General features: G+C 38.3%; 1 protein-coding gene across 1 annotated transcript; it reads left to right on the forward strand.

Annotated features, from left to right (window-relative positions):
- Positions 1-280: 280 nt before the first annotated feature.
- CIBAR1 (CBY1 interacting BAR domain containing 1) lies at positions 281-19,357 on the forward strand. The gene is made up of 9 exons (XM_035316665.1): positions 281-540; positions 1,469-1,703; positions 3,335-3,403; positions 7,953-8,054; positions 10,338-10,343; positions 11,628-11,732; positions 12,577-12,690; positions 13,963-14,082; positions 18,242-19,357. Exons 1-9 carry the CDS (start codon positions 509-511, stop codon positions 18,323-18,325), a joined length of 867 nt encoding a protein of 288 aa, XP_035172556.1. The 5' UTR covers positions 281-508; the 3' UTR covers positions 18,326-19,357.
- The last annotated feature ends 2,610 nt before the right edge of the window (positions 19,358-21,967 follow it).

Raw genomic sequence — 21,967 nt, forward strand, 5'->3', positions numbered from 1 at the left:
GAGAAATAATGAGAAAAGGAGGGAGAGAAAGGAAAGGAGAGAAAGGAGAGAGAGAGAAGAGAAGGGGAGAGAGAAGGGGAGAAAGAGAGAGAAAGAGAGAAAGAGAGAGAGAAGGAGAGAGAGAAGGAGAGAAAGAAGGAGAGAGAGAGACAACGGTCTGCACACAAATCAGTTTATTTCATTAGCTTTTATTTTTAAGAGACAGCCCCGACCCTTTGTGCTCTGCCCATGCACAGGCCGGGCCCTGCACCTCCCTGAGGGCCAGCCGGGCCGGCGGGCTCGGGCCTCAGTCCCCCCGGGGCCCGGCGGGGGTCGTTCCGCCGGCTGGAGCCCGATCCCTCGAGTACCCCAAGGCTCCCGAGCTCACGCCGGGGGTCCGAGAGGCCTCAGGACCCCGCTGCGGGCGGCGAGGCGGAGCCGGGGCGGGCGGTGGTTGGTGTCCAAGGAGACCCAGCGCACGCCGAGCCCGCCCGCCGCCCGCCCTCCTTCCCGCCGGGCCGCCGCCGCCATGATGATGCTGGGCCGCGGGCTGGACGCCAGGTAACGGCGGCCTGAGGGGACGCAGGGGGCGGCTCTGGGGGTCCTGTGGCGGCGAGGAGGAGGAGGAGGAGGAGGAGGAAGAGGAAGAGGCTCCGGCTGGGCCTAAGCGGGCGGGTCCCGGTGCCAGGGTGTGGGGCTGGGGGCCCGTGGGGCCGGCCAGATCTGCCAAACGGCAAGAGGGTCGGCCTGTGCCCGGCTGCCCTCAGTCGCCTCACGGAGCCCTGGTCAAGGGAATTAATAATTTGGAGATTTTTGTCGTGGTGTGAAAGAACAAACCTTCTTCTGAGCAGTCTGATAGACTGCTTGCTCTGAAATAACATAACTGGGTCTTTTACTGTAGCAGAACTTTTTTCTGATGTTTTTTTCCTGAAGGATTCCTGAGGAACGGTGTTTGTTTGACTGCATTGTTGTTAAGTCTTAAAGTATTAAATTGCTTCCCGTTGTTCTGATATTCATGCCTTGAGATACAAAGATTCTCTAATACCTATACAGATTTCACATCTGTTGCCTGATTTCTCCAACCACCGACTTGTTTCTGTAGATGACAGACACTTGCAGGAAGCTATCTAACCCTGTCTTCTTTGAGACCTGCAGATGTTAGCACTGTTATGTTGGTAATTAACGTTAACAGGAACAATGAGCTTCTGCTAAACCACAGTATGAAGACTTCTGTGGTGATCTTTGTGATTTGCGTTTTCCCCTATTGGATCTTTAAGTATAAATCCTACTTTTTTGTTATTGTTACTTATATAAGCACATGCTACATTAGGCTGTTAGGATGTTGTCTGTTTAAAAACAGGTTTGTTTTGCACTAAAATTTGATGTTCAAATCACTTACAAATTATTCACAATGTAATTATATAGCTTTTATGCTGTATGTGTTGTAAACATTTTTCCCCTTCTTATTTTTCATTTTCTTGTTATCTAGGGACAATCAGACTAGACAAATACAAGATGCCGTTTCAAATGTGGAAAAACATTTTGGTGAATTGTGCCAAATATTTGCTGGATACGTACGTAAAACTGCCAGACTACGAGACAAAGCAGATCTTCTAGTAAATGAAATATATGCATATGCAGCCACAGAGACACCAAACTTAAAAGTTGGACTGAAAAACTTTGCAGATGAATTTTCCAGACTTCAGGATTATCGCCAGGCAGAGGTACAAAATTAAAGCTGTACATGTTGTGTTTGCCATCTGAACTTTTCAGTTACTTATCTGTGATTAAAAGGGGTAAAATACGCTCTGTAATCTTAAGAGAAGCATGGAAGAAACCACTTTTAAATATATCAGTGGCAGAGCTAATAAGTTTAGTGAAAACTGCCTGCAATTAATCCTGTTGAAGTCAGTGAAAGTATGCACATGAATGCTCACAGAGTTTGAGACAAGGCATGCCTTTTATCAGTCTCGCATTCTGGATTTCAATTTACGGTTAATAAAGTGTTTTGGTTTTAGTTCTGTGACTTGAGTTGTGTAGCAACATTTTCCTTTTGCTGAATCTGTTACCAGAAGCAGCGTGGAAGAGAATCCTTCACAGGGCACTCTGAGAGCCAGTCTCAGGTGCTGTCAGGGACCATGGTCCGTTTCTGTAAGGTTGCATTTCAACACTTGAAGCCCAAATTTGATGTAGATGTGTGTCAACATGGCCATTCAGAGTTTTGAGAAGCTAAGAAGCATTATAATCATGGATACAAAAGGAAAAGAGACTAAGTGTTTGACATTCTTGATGTTTTCACTTTTTTTTCCAAAAAAGGAAACAGTCCCACTCTTTCTATTAACAAAGATAAATTAAGACTTTTAAATTAAGTTAATCTATGAACTATCTAGTCTACTAAAGAGAGCATTTTTAGAAAATAACCATGTCTCTTCCACAGTGTATTTAGGGATGGATTTTTAGGAAGTAATACGAAATCCAAGGATGTGGATAGTGTGGGTTTTTTCTTGTTTTTTTTTCATAAGCTTTTAGGCTTCTGGCTCCAACAGAGCCACAAGTAAGCCATTATGTTTTAATTGCTATGATAGCAATTTATCCATCTATTAATAGGGTAAATTTATATTATGGCTGAGGATATATATGAAGTTATAAACCATGATCTCTTAATCTGTTTTCACCGTTAAATGATGACTCTGTAATTCCAGTTGACATTAGGTACCCATACAGCGATTTGAGTTTGCATCTTTAGATTTCTAAGTGTGTTTTGAAAAACTGGCAGTTGGCCTAAATCCTCCTACAGTGCCTGTCCTCAAACCACCACCACACGTCAAATGAAAAATGGCAGAGGAAGCAAGGGAAATGAGAGCTTTAAGCCGTTAAGTCAAGTTACCATTTGCTCATGGAAACCAACTCAGTAATCTTTGTCCTGTTTCTTTTGTGCGTCACAGTAACACTTTTCATATGTATTAACAACGTAGGCAAGAGAAAATTAGCTTCTAAGGATTTTCCATTTCTGGTCTTCAGCTGCAGTGCTAGGTACGTAAATGCTAAGGTGTGAGGTGCTTACACAACAGGTGGAAGCATAAGCAAGCGAGACAGGCAGATTGTTTGGTATGTCTACGTCTTGTGCTTCACTTAAAGACCCTTCTGCTATTCCACTCTATCCCACTGGTAGTTTAAGTTACATTGTTTGACAGTGCATAGGTAGAGTGGAGTAAAGGAGGAATGTTTGCAGAGCCAACATGGATTTTGGCTGACAACATTCCTAATAAGTCTAGTGACTACTAAATGAACCATCTCCTGTTTCTGCATATCACACGTGCAGATGATTTTAGTGACCTTGTGTTTTCTTTTGTAGGTTGACAGGCTTGAAGCCAAAGTTGTTGAACCTCTGAAAAGTTACGGGACCATAGTGAAACTTAAACGGGTAGGTTAAAAGTGTATTTACTCAAAGAACACCATGGTGCTCTGGCCACTCAGTTCAAATTTCTACTTTGCATTGGGGGAGTGGTTGTGATTTTTCATATTGCATTAACCAGTGTAAATAAAAAATTATATGAGGATACATCTGGATTGAAGCTATATATGTGCTGGAGGAAAAAGCTTTGATATGTGAGGTCAAGGATATTCAGATTCTTGGAGCCCAAGCAAGCGCTTTGGAAAAAAAATATGGATACTGTGAATGAAGCTTCCTGGATAGTGCAAATTCAGGTGGAAGATGTTTTCTTTATAAATACTGTCATTCTTTTTTTAAATCTTACTATTTTTATTCATAGTTCCAAAAGATGGATTACATGTAATGCTTTTGGCTCTTTGTCATCTGTATGCTACCCTTAACAGCTTTTCTAAATTCGAATTGTACACTGAAGTCTGTTACATAGAAAACTCTTTTTGAAACTGAATAAATAATAAAAATAGAAAATAGGTAGTGGCGTGAATCTTGTCGCCATCCTGTGGAGTCATCAGAATGACCTGACAATACAAAAATAAGTGCATTCTCTTTATTATATTCTGGAAATAGTGTATGTAGCCACATGGCTGTAAAGTTCTTTCCTCTAGGAAGGACAGCTAGTTTTCCTTGAACAAGTGAATTTTAACAAGCAGGGACAAAACTAAGTTCCTTGTAATATTTGTATACTAGGTATATTACATAGAGGTTACCTTCATCCTGTAAACAATCTGTAATTGACATGTATGTCTTTATCATAGTCTGTATAAATAGAAAGGTAAAAGGATCAACTTTTGATGGCATTTTACATACAGATATCCTAGTGTGCTCGTCATGTTTAATCTGAGCACACTGTGGCATTGCATCTCAAACTGCAGTATTTTTCCTGTTTTTGTTCTTTGGTGAAGAACTGAGCACAGTGTTTGCTTTACTGCCTAGCTATCCAGCTAGGTTGGTAGAGAAACAGTTGTGAAGGAGATACATCCTGCACTTGTGTGGTACTGCTTGTTGCCTGTAGGGAAGTTGTAGACTATAGTCAGAGAGAAGTTCCACGTGATGGTGCTTGGCACATCTGAAGCATTTAAATCCTGCCCTCAGGTGTCCTGCATTGCCACTGGTAGTCTGTAAATGCTGAGGACAGCACCAACTGAAGCCAGGTCATGCCTCGGAACAATGAATGGCATTTCCTGTTGTCTTTGCCATTCAGAATGCTAGAAAGTATTACATGATGTTTATCTTAGCTACAGTGAGGAGTCCAAGAGCATTCCTGAGCTGTAAGTGGGGTTAACAATTACAGCCATACACCTTTGAACTAAGAGAGACTTTGCTAAAGATGTAGGCCATTCTTTTTTTTTTCTGCCCATTACTGTACACTTTGGTTAAAACCTCAGCTGGCTGGTCTTTTATCATCCAACAGTGGGACGTTTTTTAGTGAAGAAAGGAAGTTTTTGTTACATAAAACTAGCAGAGGGTGCTAGCTGCAGGACTGCTTTACGTTCACTGCTCAAGTAAACGAGGCACAATGAGGCACAACGTATCATTATGGCACTTTTTACAAAGGGGATGTTCTTGTTGGATCTGTTCCATGGTATATACGAAACTACTTTCATGCTGTTATCTAAAAAGAAGTGTTGCTGTTTCCTAAGGTGCTATGTGCTTTAAAGAGGTTCAGGTCAATCAGAATGAGTTTGTCCTTTAGATGCTAAAGCAGTAAAATTGTTTGAATTGCATGTTTATGCGTTTATTATGTTGAGTTTCTCTTTGGGGAAGGATTTGGCAGCCTCAGTGGAGGCTAGTGTAGTATTCTTGGCCTGTAATACAGCTTCAGTATAGGATTTTAGGATTTGTTTCTGTTTCATTGTTCTACACATCAATCTTCGTTTTCTGCTTTTTGGCAATTCTGTTCCTGGTTCCTTTTCTCTGTGTAAAACAGGACATCCTAAAATCAAGGTGATCCACCCGCAGAAGAAAGGACTGGTTTGCTTTAATAACCTCAGTGACTAAAGCAGGTAACAGTACAGTGACGAGGACCTGCCAGCTCATCGTCTGGTGGCTGTAGCTGTACTCCTGTATGGTCTGAAATGAGATGGCTGAACAGAGTTCTTCAGCGTGACTAGATTAGTCACTAGTTGCATAGTTTAAAGCCAATGAAACCATGAACAATTTAATATTCTCTGAATCTAACCTTTATCTCCCTGGCGATTACATTCCATCCCATTTCTCCTTGGATGTAATTAAAGCATGTTTTCCAAAAACACATCCAGTCCTGGTCTGAAGACGCTGGAGGAGAACGTAGGACTGTTTGTGGTACTTAGTGGTTCACTGATGTTTGTGGTGTTTTGTTTTAAATGAAAGATTTCTCATAATCTTCGGTGTTTGTGTTCCACTAAGATTAAAGAGCTCTATGATAGTTTATTTTCTTCTGGATTAAGTTATTTAGATGCGAGTTTTTCATTATTTTCAGGTAGCTAAATATCTCAACTCCTAATACTTTCACTGTAATGACATCTTCCCCAGCTTTTGAATATTTCTATGGCTCTTTCTGCACCCTTTTCATTTTTCCTACATCCAGGATAAAATATGTATATAACTGTGCCCTAGCTTTGTACATCCAGAACATCTGTAAAGCTGCACCACAGTAGCACCAGGTCTCTGGAAAGCACAAAGAAGCGTATTTGGTAGCTGTTGTTGCTGCAGAGAACAGAGGTAGAGAAGGGAACCGCGCAGTCCTGTAGGCATTTCCAAAGCCACTATGTGCTCGAAAAAAATACTGAATTTTATAATGGTAACTAATGGTTTCCTCACCATTCTCAAGTCTACTTTGGAGCAAGGTCAGAGCCCTTTGAGCTAAGTGTTAATTCTGAGTGGCTGTTGTAAACGGGCCGAGGCAGTTGGTGCTGCTAATGGGGGTCCACTCATTACACAACACCAAGCATTCAGCTGTGACTATTAGATACAAAATGGCCCTGTTCTGTGGCAAAAATATACTTTTTTTTTTGCCTATTCTCTTTCTGTACCTTTAATTTGAAATGTCGACCTTTAAAATATATTTATTATTGCTTTTCTTGCAGCTGCATGGTTTTCATAAAGGAGAAAGCTCTTTCCAGCAGTCTTTCAGATGACCCAAAAGGTGCTGTAACTTCCCTTTTGCAAGAAGAGAAGCAAAATTAGTTTTGATAGTCTAAAGCTGTGGTTGTTTCTTATTATCACAGACCAGCTCTGTGTCCCTAAAGTCAAGGAAAAATAACAGTCCTATACATGAGGACATATGAACAGGCAGGAAGGACTGAAAGCAAGAAGAAACTGCTTATTGTGATGCTGAGCTCATTACAGACTCATTGTTAAAGAAACACACAGCACTTTGAAACTTGGCAGGCTTGTGCTTGTCATTGGCTAGTGATCTGGTCACAGGATCCCAGAGCTTTGAAAGAGAGACATTTTTGGTTTTCCAGGCCAGGAGAAGGAAACCTGCAACCATGATAAAATTCTGGAATCCCAGGAAGGAGCACAGACAACTTCTGAGATGATAGATCTAATAGCATTAGGACACTTCAATGCCCTCCATTCTGGAGGGCTAGAGAAATGGGAAGTATTCTTTTTAGAGGAACTGATGGCCTGAAATGTCCATCCACTGGCTGCCTCTGGTAGACTTGGTTAGACAGATTCCTTTGGGTTGTATTTCTGCTTGTCTGAAGGTCCTGCTCCTTAGATTAGAGTCATCAAAATCAGTGACATCTCTCATACCAGGGACAATGGAATGATGCATATCTGAAAAATTTAGGTTCCATGTATGCCAGACTGTTTGCAAAACAGTTTTATAGCATGAACAAGAATTTGAAAGATGTATGTAAGCATTCTGAAATCGTCATATATCCTGTTTCTCCCTCAGAAATGAAGAGCAGAAATATTTATCAGCAGCATGTGCCTTTTCTATATCAATAAGTTGCTTCTCCAGCTACATCATTACTTCGATGTGTTTTGTTCCAAATGTATTTAAACGCCTTGCTCCCTGCATATATAACTATGCAGTTGAACCCTTTCAGCCATGGATTTTCTAGGGTATCTTAAGCTCTTTGTAACGGTTTTCTGTGCTTCATAATTCCTCCTTTGTATTGACTGCTGTTTGTTTGTTTGTTTTTTTCCTTACTGATTTGTTAGATGTCACTTTTTAGTTGTAGATGCCAACTTTATTCCATTGCTAAACTAGAATAGCCTGGACTCCTTACTGCTTTGGAGGTCTCAGCTTTTGACTGTCTACTGTAATTTTTCTGAAAAGCTGCAAAATTCTTTTTCTTCACTTTTTAAATTGTACTGCGTGCTCCAGACAGTTATGCAAGGTGCTAAACTCTCTTGGTCCCCACTGCCTAATCTTTTAGGGGATCATTTTACGGGGTAAGATCAGTAAAATCTGGTTTTGTTCAAAGCAGAAGTTTTGTTCATGATTTTTAGGCAATCCTTGTATGACGAAAAATGCATTTCATATTTTCCTAGATCTATTTCAAACATATCTAAACCATTTTATTTCCAGGATGATCTTAAAGCAACTTTAACAGCAAAGAATCGAGAAGCCAAGCAGTTATCTCAACTGGAAAAGACGCGTCAGCGGAACCCATCAGATCGACACATTATTGTATCCTGCATTTCTAGTTACTTTAAGAAATATTTCTGAAACGTTACAGCAATTGTATTTAGAAAGCAGTAGAAAATTGCTTTTCATAGGGACTATTTGAAATAATTTTAGAGGGACTGTGTTGGTTTTGAATCTAAGTAACTTTTCTTAAACTTTGTGATAATGAGATACAGCTTTTAATAGCTGCTTTGTTACCCAGCCCCTTTTTGAGTGAAAAGAAACTGAAGTATTTGATATGTTTATGGCGAAGAGGTAGGCATAGATTACATCTAAGATATTGGCAGGTTTTGAAAGTAAGTGGAATCAGACACCTTTTTTACTTCTGTGAATTTTTTAATTATTTTTTTTTACATTTGCCCTTTTGGTGGTTGTGCTTCCTTGTACCTAGACAGGGTGTGAGTTTGTGTGGTGGGAAAAGTTGTAGTTCTGCTAGTAGAATACTCAACCAGACTACTCTTCCTCTCAAGATACCAGTGACCCTCCCCAGTATATTATTCTGTATCACAGAGGGAAAAATTAAGCCTCTACAAAATTTCCAATAAAATGTCATTGAAGCTTCAAATTCTGAAACAATCAGATTCTAAGGAATGACAGAATAAATGTCTTTGGGGCAATCCTAGTTCAGTCCCTTTGTGCCTCTATATTATGCTACAGCATGTAAGTTCATGACCACATGCTGTTTATTTTTTCTTACACTCTGGGGCTGGACTCAGGATTGCATAGTGAAGCAGTGCTATTCTTTGTAGGATTTCATCAACTTCATTTCAGAAATGATGATCTTTCTAGAGCACTGAACAGCAGAAAAAGAAATGATTGTGATGGTCAAACGCCACCCAGGAGAATTGCATTCTATTTTTCTCTCTGCCAAAGAATTTCTGTTTATTACTAATCAAATCAGTTAATTCAAGTGATGACTAATCAGAGTTCCTCAGGAGGTAAAGACACGTGTGTCAGCTGTGGGGTTGGAACTTGAGCTGTGATGCAGAGTTCTCTTCCAGCAGGATTAAGGAAGTAAATCTTAGCAGTAACATATTATCACTGCAGGGAAGCTCTTCCCTGTTTTCCTTCCTCTTGCACTAATTCGTGGTTGATTTCACATAGGTATTGCTGGCACCTCGCTTGTTTCTTCTTGTCTCTTTGCTAAGCTACTTCCAAACACCCTTCCACGGCCTAGCTTCTTGTAACACCTGTGGGTTTTGTACTTAAACTTTGCCTGAAAACCTAAGTCTGAGTACAGCCTATTTTTGGATATGCCCAAAGGCATGTGCATTCCAAACACTGTGTATTTCCATTTAAAGTGATCAGCACAAAATACTGGGAATCAGGAAGACATCGTGCAACTTCGTGAGGCTTCCATGTGCCAGGGAGACTCAGCACTATAAACATTCTTTGCCTTGGGATAGAAAGGAACAGTTCAATAGAGTAAGCTGTGTAGCAGACCAGTGGTAAAGAAACGCTGGTGGGAGGTGGGTAGAATACAGTTGTTGAACATCTGTAGACTGAAAAGAGTTCATATTTCCTTTTGAGTGTAATGTCTTGTCTCAGTCTTCCCTCCTGATGCCCTGCAGAGTCTCTGCTGTCTAGTCTTCATGTTATGGCACTTTGGCCATTTCTCTGCCACACTGCCCAGCTCCCATCTAACACAATGTCTAATATTGCACCAGCTTAGTTCCAGTCCCTGACCCTGGTCCCGAAGAGGGAACATCTAATTCATTTGAGTGTGACTGGAATAGGTTCATGTGCTTTTGAGGATGTTTGCAGGCCACTTTTTAGGTCTGAGAGGCTTCACCATGTTCACTGATGATAGCAGTGGTTCTGTTCTTCATGCGCAGTGATATTCCAGCAGCTAACAGCTTTGGCCACAGATAGCAAAGGATCTGTTCTCACTTCCAGATTTCAAGTTCATCCTAAAAACCATGGAGGTAGTACAGCTTTGCAAAGAAAACCTTCTCAGATGTGTATATATTTAATATAAAAATGATTTTTTAAAATCACATTATTTTTTCTGAAATGGTCTAGCTAGGCTGTCTGAATAAAAAAAAGTAAATAACCAAAATGTCAGTCCAAGACAAACAGCTGTCCTGTTTGTACAAAAGCCATGACAAATTGTATGACTTGTAATAGGAAGCTTCAGACAACATAATAGTAACATCCTCCAAGTATACAGAAGTTTTCAAATATCTCAGGTAAATACTTCACAATATATAACAATTGGAAGTAGAAACAGCTACTTTTACGCATATTGATTATTTTGCCATTTGTTTCCTTGACTACTATTTCCAGTCACAGGTGAGTGCTTCAGAAGAGAAAATACTGAACTGCTGCTGTACAAACTATGCAGGTTCTGCAAGTTTAAACATTTCACTCTACAACAAACAAAATTCCTTTCCCAAATCATCTGTGCGCATCTGGCCACTCTATTTAAGATGGATCAAGAAGATACATTTGATTATCATAGAAGTAACATACTGTGTTTGCATGTGTAATGGCTGCTCATGCGTAACAGCTGCCTTCCTTTCCTGAGAGTGAGTGAGCGTAGTAATTGAGAAAACACAAAATGTCTTTTGTTACTCTATTTCCCTCCTGTGCTTTGGACAAAATCAAGAAAAGGAGATGAGCATGAGAGCTGATCGAATACATACAATACAATACTGTCCTGGGCTACATCAAAAGAAGCATGGCCAGCATGTCACGGGAGGTGATTCTCTGCTGTGATATGACCCCAACCTGGAGCACTGTGTTCAGCCCTGAGGCCCCCAGCATAAGAAAGATGGGGACCTGTTCAAGCAGGTCCAGAGGAGGGCCACGAACATGCTGAGAGGGCTGGAGCACCTCTCTTATGAAGACAGGAGAAAGCCCTCAAGACAGAATGAATGTCCTGTTGAATATATTTTTATAAAATAATTATATAAAATACATTTTGTATAAAATATTAAAAATATACATGAAATGCTTTTTAACCTAAAAAATATATTGGCTCTAGTCTACAGATTGAGATACTTACAAGAGAAGTGCATTAGTTCCAGCTGCTGCTTTTCTATCTAAAGAATTTGTAAAACCTTACACAAGGTTCAGCGTGTTGCACTGGAAAAGATTTTTCTAGACACAACAGGTTGATCTGCACTGAAAAATAAAGGGTAATATTGTCTGCTTTTCCAGCAATACGGCCTGTGCATTCCTGCCTTCTCCTTTATTACCAGCTCTAAAAAGTTAAGTTTTTGTGAAGTGTAATCCCTTGTGGGTTTACTCATCTGGGCTATTTCCCTGAGCCCAGTCACTGTGTGGGCAGATCGTGTCTGGGCTGGATCTGCAGAATTAGCAGATAAGCATTTAGAAAATGGGTAGGGCAGTGAGACTTTCCTGATTGCCTGGAGCTAGCCATTTCTCATGTTTTCAGATCAAAACCGCAACACTATAGAAGACATCTTTATTAAGCTACAAACACATTTACAGGCACAGTCATCCAGAAATGTAGTATTTTGAAAACCTGGATTCAGAGGTTTCAGAACAATTATATAGCAAATGACTTTGTATCAAATACAGAACTAATTTCACCTTTGTGTTCTTTACCAGGCTGAAAGTGAATTGCAGAGAGCTTCTCTGGACGCAACTCGAACAACCCGGCAGTTAGAGGAAACGATTGATAATTTTGAGAAACAGAAAATAAAGGACATAAAAGTAGGTGTGCTTACGTTTCAGCATATAACATCACGCTTCATCTTGCATAACATTTGCTATAGTTACTCTTCAGCAAGATTAAGCAACTTAAGCAACTAGTATTAACTTATGGCTACATAAATACAAAGCTTGTGATACTGACCATTTCATAATCCAAACATCATGAGCTTTGCAACTTGAAAATCGGTTCATTAATTTTACAGGTTCTTGAATTCCAAATTTTCTTATATTAGATGGTGTAGTATCTGCAATTTCATAGTAGAATGATGTGTGGATTAGTATCAGCAAAATTAACAGGAATAGTGATAAGTAAATAATATATTTTACGTGCTAGAATTTGTGTAGGTTACTGCAGTGCAGAAACTGCCAAACGTTTAGTGACTGCAAATACAAAGCTTTCATTTCTCTCTTAATCTCAAACGTGAAGTGGCTTAAGTCCCAAAATCTACAGTAATTGAAAAACATTTAAATTATGTGATGTCCAATTTAATTATAAAAGTGAGATAGTTTTTATTAAAAAATAAATAAATAAATTGGAAAGAATGGTGAATGGGAATAGGAGAGATGGTTGAAAAAAAAAAAAAAAAAACAAATCAGCCAGTATCTGATGTTAGATTAATACAAAAAAAGATTGCGTGAGTTCTGAATATATCAATAAGAGCTTTTATATATATTTTATTACAAAAAAACACATAATCTGTAAATTATAAATATGTATAAAGTTTACAGTTAATCTCTCCCCTATAAGTTAAAAAGATACCTATCAATAAAGAAAAAGTCCCTGGCATTTCAAGTAGAATATACTCTATAGCATTAAGAAAACTTTGTTCTTATTTGTTTTTAGAACATATTTTCTGAATTTATAACCATTGAAATGTTATTCCATGGGAAAGCTTTAGAGATTTATACTGCTGCCTACCAAAATATCCAAAATATTGATGAAAACGAAGATTTAGAGGTAAGAGTAATTAAAGATTTTCTTTTCAGTTTACTTACTACATAAAGACACTTTTCATACTTCGGTGGTATACATGTAACATTATTCTTCAGGTTCCCAGAACAAACTTCTCGTTTACACTAAGTCCTTTTTTGCATTTATCCAATAAAATAAAGGTCTACAGGTTTATAAACTCTTAAGATTTTAGAAGCAGACAGGAACCACAGTGCTCATCTAATCTTTCTCACAACAATAGATAACAGACTTCTCCTAAATTAATTGCCATTCCAAGTTCAGCTAATTGCAGTTCTTAAAGAACACCTCTGCAGTGAATCTTGCTGTAAAGATGCACTGTAAGACAGAATGTTACACTGCTCTGATAAGATCATCTAAAGACTAATTACTCCATTAAAAATCTCTATCTTCTTTCTGTTCTGAATTGTTTTCTTTTTTTAATTTTTTCAGTCACTGTTTTTTATTAATGCTGTATGCTATGGCAATCTTGTACTGCTGTTGTTCCACAATTAAAATGGGACGTGACACCACTTCAAAAATATCCTTTAAGTTAGTATTTTACCTTTCACAGCCAGGTTACTGATCTCATTTTAGAGTTCTTGTTGATTTGACAAGATACACTTTCCATAAAAATACTGACTTAACATAATTCTGCTCTTCTCTTTCATGTTATTAATGAGGTCTTGCATGAATAGTTCTATTATTTTTATTATCAGGCTATTAGTCCTATGATTTACTTTTTGGCTGTTGGAAAGAACTTGTCAGTATAATGGATACCACATTCTCTTAGAACACATTCTGTGTTCTAAGGGTTTTCCAAAATAGTTCTTGAGCTGCAGATCACTTGAATATTTTCAGACAGAATTCCTGACATAGCTGTGACTGGCAGCGAGGATTTGCTTGTGAAGGGGCCAAGAGTTCATCTTCCCAAGAACTGGAGAGCCTGAGGGGAGCTGCTGGGAGTTACAGCTCTAGCTCTAGGTTAGCCTGAAACTCAGCTCCGTATTTTGATGGGAAATCATTGCAGTTTTTCACTTGTAAATCCCCTCAGATATCTGAAGAATGTTTACATTGACCACATAAATGTTTTGATAATGTCTTAGGTTGAGCAAGGATGTTATTTCAGCTAAAAGCAATCACTCCAAACTACAGTTGATGCAACTATCTAGAGCAGGGTTAATGGTCCAATACTGCATTTTTGTTAGCTTCAGTCTTGGTGACGGTTAACTTGCAAGCTGTATCATGGCACCAAAGTAACAGCTTTCTTCATTTGAACAGGTTTTTCGGAGTTCACTTTATCCACCAGACTATCAGTCTCGCTTAGATATAGTTCGTGCAAATTCAAAGTCCCCCTTGCAAAGAACTGGCTCCTTAAAATCTTCATTGAAGACAGTACAGGTAAGAAAGAAAAATTAAATGATAGGTCACTATATTAAAAGAACATCTTAACAAGAACCATAGCTAATGTAAATGCTCTCTTAGTGAATTCAGGACAAAGTGATTTCCAGTGATACCATATTTTTCATTAGTAAACTGTGGCATCTTGTACAGCAAAGATCTAGGAGCTTCTTGGGAACATAAGTGCTATTCTTTAAGTAACATTTGCATATTCTTAGTCACAGTATCTAGATTCCAACCTGTGGATTCTCTACCACGTGGTGACTCAGCCTAGAGATACTTCCTAGGGCAAAGCAAAACAATGACCTACACACCTTTCCTTCCATGCTCTGAAAATTCAGAGCAGGTGAGGAAAAGGAAGATGATAAAAAATCATGAAACAGCTGGAGGAAGGGTCACTGCTTTTGATCTAGCTACCTTGAAAAAATCTTTGACTGTTGTGTGCAGCAGTAAGCTTGCAGACATCAATTTTTTTTCTTTATTGCAGCTTTAGTCGTGTAACAAAGGTGATTCTTAGTAGTGTTTCAGTTACAGAGATGGCCATGTATAAAATGTACGCATCCCATCTTCCTTCTTTGGATGCATTGGTATTGGACCAGTAGAAAGTTGTCTTCACTTTGTACATTGCCCCTTCTCTGCTCTCGACACTTAAAGGATCATTACAGTTGAGTTACTCTGTTGATGAAAGTGTGAGTCATGCCACCTGAAAAGATAAAAGAACCTCGTATTTCAGGGCACGGAGACCAATTTTGGCTTTGATTAAGATGCCCTTCCTCTTTACCAAACAACCAAATTTCAGGTTCTCTTTTTTTTTTTCAGAAAATATTTAACCTCTCTTTTCCTGAAGACAAGAGAAGGCTGTCAGAAATCCATTGCCACGTTCCTTGAGAATTCCCTGTAGTACCATAAAACTGTATGAGTGCTATAGATGTATTTGTAACTACTTTGAGGTGACACAGATAGCTCTGTTTTGTGACTGTCTTTAGAAAAACAGAAATCTGAATGTGTATGTGCAGAGATTATGCTAGATTTTAGTTAGATTTTGACTAACTTGCATGTTTCCCTTTTCTCCTAGACCTCTCTTTTAGTTTTATAATTTAGGCGTTCATGTTCTCTTGACCTATTACTGAAATATATGAGAGAAATGAGAAGTCACCTAGACCTAGAGGGAAACTGCTGTACATTTCAAAATAATGCCATCTTAATGTGCTACGCAACGTATCCACAGAGAGCACAAGAGGTGGAATGCCTTATTTATGGCAGTCACTAGAGGGCAGTAAAAAGACGCAGACATCTTGTTCGGCACCCACACATACACGTTGCCCCTTTGATTCTGCAAACAGTATGTTTGCATCAGAATCAGCACCTTGAATTACACTAGGGGCTGCAATCTCTTAAGACCACCTCCAAACATTCCACTAGCAAAAAACGCTGCTTTCAGCAGAGCCTTCAGGTGACTGGTTTTATCTTTCTGGGGATCTTTCATTCCCAACGTTTTCGTATTTATTTGATTTCATACATCATAACAATCTTTTACTGACTACCTAAAGCAGTAGTTAAGGATTTTCAATTTACAGCAGTATAAATAGTTCTGGTAAGCAGTTTGCAGAACCACACAGAGTAAGGCTGCAGGAAGGGGATTAAAAATAATCTGTAGAGGGGAAAAAACACTGCACATCAGATAGGATGAATTATATAATACAGTCATTGTCTTTCAGAGGATTTAGCACATGCCATCCCAGAACAAGTTTCTGGTTCTGCAAATAGTTTCCTGTATTATTCTGTATCAGAAATCTGAAGTACTCCTTGAGCTGGATTCACTTTGGAGAAAGTACCACTTCCTTTTAAAATTCTAGTGCCTTGATTTGAGGTCTAGCTTGGTCGAGCAATAGGATAATTTGAAGCGTGTCCCATCACTTACAGGATGGCTCCCCATTACGAGAAAACCTCTTCAGGGATTTGAGGCTTTGTTTAAACAGGATTATTACAGATATTTAGTTTTACACAAGTGCTGAAAAGGCTATTTAAGTTTCCATAACGATCCTTAGTAAATCTCTGCATTTTGCCCTTTCATTAGCAGTTTTTCTCTAGTTTTCATTTTCGTGATTCAGGTTGGTTTGCTGTATTTTAGAACTATAGCAGAAAATAATGACTTCTGCTAGGTAATTTAAACCAAATTTAGCCACACAGGTTTTATGCACATGCATTTAACTGTTTTACACCTCTTTTTCTAGGGCAGCAAAATATTTTAACCATGGCTGAAACTGTATGCAGCAAGGTGTTCCAACACAGCCCACTGTGTAAGACATGAAGAGAGAACGGCATGAGTAGAAAATTGCATGTTTTTTTTGTAGTGTATGTAGTAAAGCACGCAGCTGAACAGCAGGAACAGGGACAGTCATCAGCCGCACACAACCTAAGAGCATTTGTTTTCACATAAAATAGCTTAGGACAAGAAACAACAAATGATCAAATTCCATTACATTTTAAAAAATCAAATTATTTTTTCAGAATTACATAATCCAAATTAATTTTTCAGGTACTGGTACGTTCTAGCTTTATGGCAGAAATAACGTGTTTAAGCTGCCTCATTTCCTTTCTCATTTTCAATACTCTGATCCATTTTGGTTCTTAGGTTAGCCACCAGCTTATCTCCATCGGTGCAAGTATTTAGTTTACTATTTATTTAATTACAGAGTGGTCAGAGATACTTGACTAGCGAGTAGAAAGAGCCTTAAACCCCAAATTAGCACCTCTTATTCCAGAAGAGTGGTAGCTTTTATTCAGAAATACGATTTAAGCTCTTAAGAACTTCAGATGCTCATACATAGAGAAGAAAAAAAAATAAGGGGAAGGAAAAGAAAAAAATAATGGAAGATTAGTCTGTTGAAATGAAGCTACCTTACCAGGCTCAATTTGCAGCACTCCTTTATCTCCAATTCCAAATCAGTGTCATTGTCTCTATCTTCTTTCACAGAATGAATTGCTGCATTAGGCATTTACACTCAAGATAACCCAGTTCCATCTAATGATTAACTCCATTTTCTGTTACGCTCAAAAATTTGCAACCGAGTATTTGCGTAAAGCTAAATCATGTATTTTGTGAGCGACACCACAAAGGGTTCTTCTGCTTTCATTAGTTCACTAATTACAGTGTGCTTTAGGCACACAGCATTTTGTTGTTGTTGTTATGTACATAGCTGTATAAATTAAAAGATCTCACAAGTCAGAATTTAATAACCAGCTTTTAAGAACTTTTAAAATAGGGGGTTGAAAATAAAAGGGCAAGTTTTGTCTTCGGAACTGAAGTTTGTATATGTAGCTACATGTGAGAAAACTCAGGAAACATTACAGCTGCAGATGCCCTCAGAAGACTGCTGGACCTAAAATAAAATCATTTTTGAAAAGCATTCCAGATGGTTTAGATAGCTATCTTTCTTGAGTTTAATGTTCCTTTTTTCAGGGGAGAAAAAAAGGTATTCTACTTTAAATTGTAAATGATCCATCTTCTATGAATAATCTCTCTTCAACAGGAATTAGAGCTCTCATTAGAAGAAAGTATGGCAGAGCCTTTCAGATGAGATGAAAGCTTGCAAGCTGGCTTTTTAAATTTATTTTTTAATATTTGACGAACTAAAAAATTACTTAAGTTACCACTCTGAAGGGCAAGCACTGATGGTCAGGGAAACAAGTTCATATATGAACCGAGACTTCTGGTAAAGTCTCTCTCATTTATTCTCAGAAACAGTTTAGAGCAGCATAGTGGTGAGCTTTTCACTTATCTTAAATGGTTTGATGTCTTCAAGATAAGATTATGCCTTAACACTCACCTTCAACCTGCTGTCTAGGGAGCCAACCCAGCAAAAACCTAACACCCTGTTGCTTTTTAACATTAATTCAATTACTACATAGCTTTCCCTGTCATATACTAGCTTTCAGGAGTTCGGGGATTTTTAGCTTTCAAGATTCATTTACTGTTCTTATAGTTAGTGCTCCGTTACCCTTCTGTTGGCATGGTGCACTTTTATGGTGCAGGATTAATGGATAAAGACCACCACCACCAAACACACAACCTACAAGACCTGAAATGCCAACAGAGAAGTTTTCCTTCCAGCATTAAATACATACTTGATTTACTTTTGTTGAATTTTCATTTTAGATTTCCAACAGCACACCAAGGAAAGAGGAGGAGGAAGAGGATGAAGAAGATGACGATGATGATGATGAGGAAGAAGAATTTTAGATGCTACTAAGAGACGTAACAAAACTGTTCTGAATGTCTTTTTTCTTAACTGACTGGAAAACAGAAAAGACTTCCCTTTACCTAAAGGCTTTTATGTATTAATTATATTAAAAACTTCCTGAGGTTGTATCTTTTTACAATTCCAACAGGAGCAAGAATTGCTACTAATAGTAGTGTATTCTACAGCCAACAAATGGCCAGTTTCAAAGAAATTGAATTAAATTTGCTGCAAGTGGACAATTTCAGTAGCTAGAAAATGAAAAATGTAAATAGTATCCTCTATTAGATATGCATAGGTGCTATACTGCAGTCACATTTGCTTAAATTTACATGACAAATGACGTTCAAAAACTGCACGAAGCTGACAAGCAGTTATGAATGTAAGGGTTTTGCTTGTTACTTTGCCAATGTATTACCACATTCTCTAGCTACACACCTCTTGGGTTTAGTAAATTCTCTAGTGGTACTTGTCGTAACTGGTTTTATCCATCCTAAAGCAACAATCCTGTTACATTTCATTTCGTTACACACCCTGGATTACAGAAAGCAGAGTGGGGCATATTGTTCTCTCATTATTTTCCTGACGTTTGACAAAGATGACTTTTGATTCCTTTACACATACACAACGGAGCATTAACTATTAAGGGCCTAGCCTGGGATCTTGTTTGAATACTGCATTGTTTTTAAATAAAAGTGCCTTCATACTAAAATTAGGTGATATTTTATAGAGTTGACATTTACTATGAATTGACATCCTGTATATACAGTTTCCTGTGTCTCAGTTGATTCAGTTACCATTTCCATCCAACACGTAAGAAATTACACATTTTGAGTGTAATTTCCAGGTTTAGTATCTGCTAAATGTGTAAGATTTTCATTACTACAACAAATGAACACTTTTAAAGGTTTTTAAGATGTTAAACACATGTATAAAGCCAGAATTTAAACCTGTAACCGGGAAAACAGTTCCAAGTTATAAGCAAATACTCTCAGTTAAGGAAATAAACCATGAAATAATTTTTTTAATATTGATGCTGTGTGTGTTCACTGATGCAAAGCATGCAACAGAATTGTTTTGACAGGTGAGGAAACAGGTTTTGCCAAAAATTAATGTGAGGGAAATATAAGTGAAAATGTCAGTATAGAGGGCTCTGGTTTAAACCCAGAAAATAGTTTTACAGATGAATTATGTATTATCATCACTTACCTACTGTTGACAAGGAGCAGAATGCTAATGACCAGAAATAGCAAATGACCAGAAGTTGTAAGGACCAGAATTTAGCAGAATGCTAAAATGTCTCTAGGAAACTAATTTCCCTCTGTCTTAGCAAGTAGGGCACTTAGAAACTGGTATCGTCACTGATCATCACCACTGCTCCATTTCATGTTCTGTCAAGCCATGTCCTAAACAGCTGGTTCATTTGATGACTATACCAGTATGCTCTGGGTATGTGCAAATAGGAATAATTTCTGCACCACGTCTTGAAAAGGGGATTCTTAATAAAGAAAGTGTTTAAATCAACTCCCAACTCAAAGATCGGTTATTAGGGTACAGAAAGGATTTTTTTCCCAAGCAGCTTCTCTACCTCACAAGAAGTTTAAGACTTACAGAAAGGGAGAAATATCAGCGTTGGGCAACCTTTTTGTCCTATATATATGTCTTAGGTTTGAATGTTGGACAGAAATTTTGTGAGCTAGAAACTAGGGACAAAAAAGCCAATACACGAGTTAATATATTTTAAAACCAGAAGAATTTAGAATGTAGTCACAGAATGAAACATCACCTGAAGATACTTTCATAAAGATTATTCTGATGGATTAAGTGCTTACTTCAAGACTCAGTACTCCCTTTGTTGATGCACATTTTTGTCCCGACACCTGGATGATGCAGGCTTGTATCAGCTCTTGTGAAGAGTTTTTTTTCAGACTGTCATACGTTACAGCTTTCCCGAATGCCTCAAGCTGCTTCCTACGTGATCACTATTGCTAGTTTTTGAAGCCAGAGAGTGTTCTTTAAATCACAACTTTTGGACAGTGGTAGCAAAAGCAACTGCAAACTAAGCGTAACTAAGGCAAGTAGATGGATTCCAGATCAACAGCACAAATTACAGCATTTCCTTTGTTGCTCTTTTACTATATGTGTGGTGTTTAAAAAGGAAGAGCAATAATTCACGCCATGTGATTACAGACTGCTGTCATTGATGTGTCCTTTACTCTGCACACTGAATGCCTCCAATGCTTAAACATCTGAACTATTTGTAGCAGGAAACACTATCACCACACCACACACTCATACCAGCCTATTCAAGCAGAACCAGAATTCAATGCAGACTATATATACATGTCCCAATTTAAAATATTAACTGGAAAACAGGTAAAAATTGAGAATCAACTATCCTATTATTATTAACTGATGTACTAGCATCCTTCCCTGATTTCCATGTGCTTCAGATCTGTACATCCTTTGAAGCAAAGCATACCTCACATAAATAAAAATAGTAATAATCTGCTCTATCACTTAGACATTTCATAGATTAACCTAGAGCAGTCATAAACTCTCATCTGTAATTTAAGATTAAGTAGCTCTAGGGCAAATGAGCAATGATTTAAAATGCCTTAATTATGATCTCTGCCATTACAAGCTTTGGGACTCTTTTCATGTATTCACTAGGGTAAAAAAAAAAAAAAAAAAAAAAAAAGTTTTCCATTCCCCAAATAGTTCCTTGTCAGCAGTGACTCAACATTTCTTGAGAGCAGACAATGTCATTGGAGTAGGCCTTTTCCAAAACAATCTCACACCTAACCAGCGCATGACCCACTAAATTACCTTACCCTTCCAGTCCCCAAATCCTGTTTCTTACAACAATGTGTGTATGTGCACCTGTGCATGGAGCAATGCTACTCTAAAAGCATGGTAAAAAATTTACCACATTATATTCAGTATTTGACAACCCCTATTTTGGTGTTTTTAAATTCTTCCAGCTACTACACGTTACCTGGAGGAGAAAATAGTTGCTTCCCTTCTTTACAAAACAGCAAGTAACAGTGGCAAGAATTAGTAGTAAAAAAGTTAGCTCACAGAAATAATGAAGTTTTCAACGTCGTGATTAGAAAATGTAACTTTGAGATTCCTTTGGCATGCTATTATTTTCTCTGCAGTCTGTTGGCTTTTCAATCACTTTATAGCAACTCTGAAGTAAAAGCAGCAGGTTTTTTTTATTCCATTTAAATTCAGAGGAGCATTTGGAACAGCACGCTTCTAAAGTTCCTACCAGTCGGCAAAAAAAAGTAATCAGGCTTTAAAATTTGGCCATATTGAAGTTCTTCTGCTGAGGAATCCACACCTATGAAATCAACATTACCATTCTCATTTAAAATGTGTTTTTTCTGAGCACTTAAGACAGAAGACAAGTCATATGCAGAAGAAATGAAGCTACCTTTTAAAAATTATCAATAAAGAAGGGGGGTGTCTTGTTAATTTCTAAAGAGCTTATATGAAGTTCAGTAATGACGACGACTTTACATAAAAGAATAATTAAGGTTTGACCTCCAGCAAGGGTGATCAGGCACTGGAACAGGCTCCTCTGAGAGGCAGCGGTGGTCTCTGTCCTTGGAGATACTGGAAACCTAAGGCACGAGGCC

The sequence above is a fragment of the Oxyura jamaicensis genome, chromosome 2, assembly GCF_011077185.1.
Source record: "Oxyura jamaicensis isolate SHBP4307 breed ruddy duck chromosome 2, BPBGC_Ojam_1.0, whole genome shotgun sequence".
NCBI classification, from domain to species: domain Eukaryota; kingdom Metazoa; phylum Chordata; class Aves; order Anseriformes; family Anatidae; genus Oxyura; species Oxyura jamaicensis.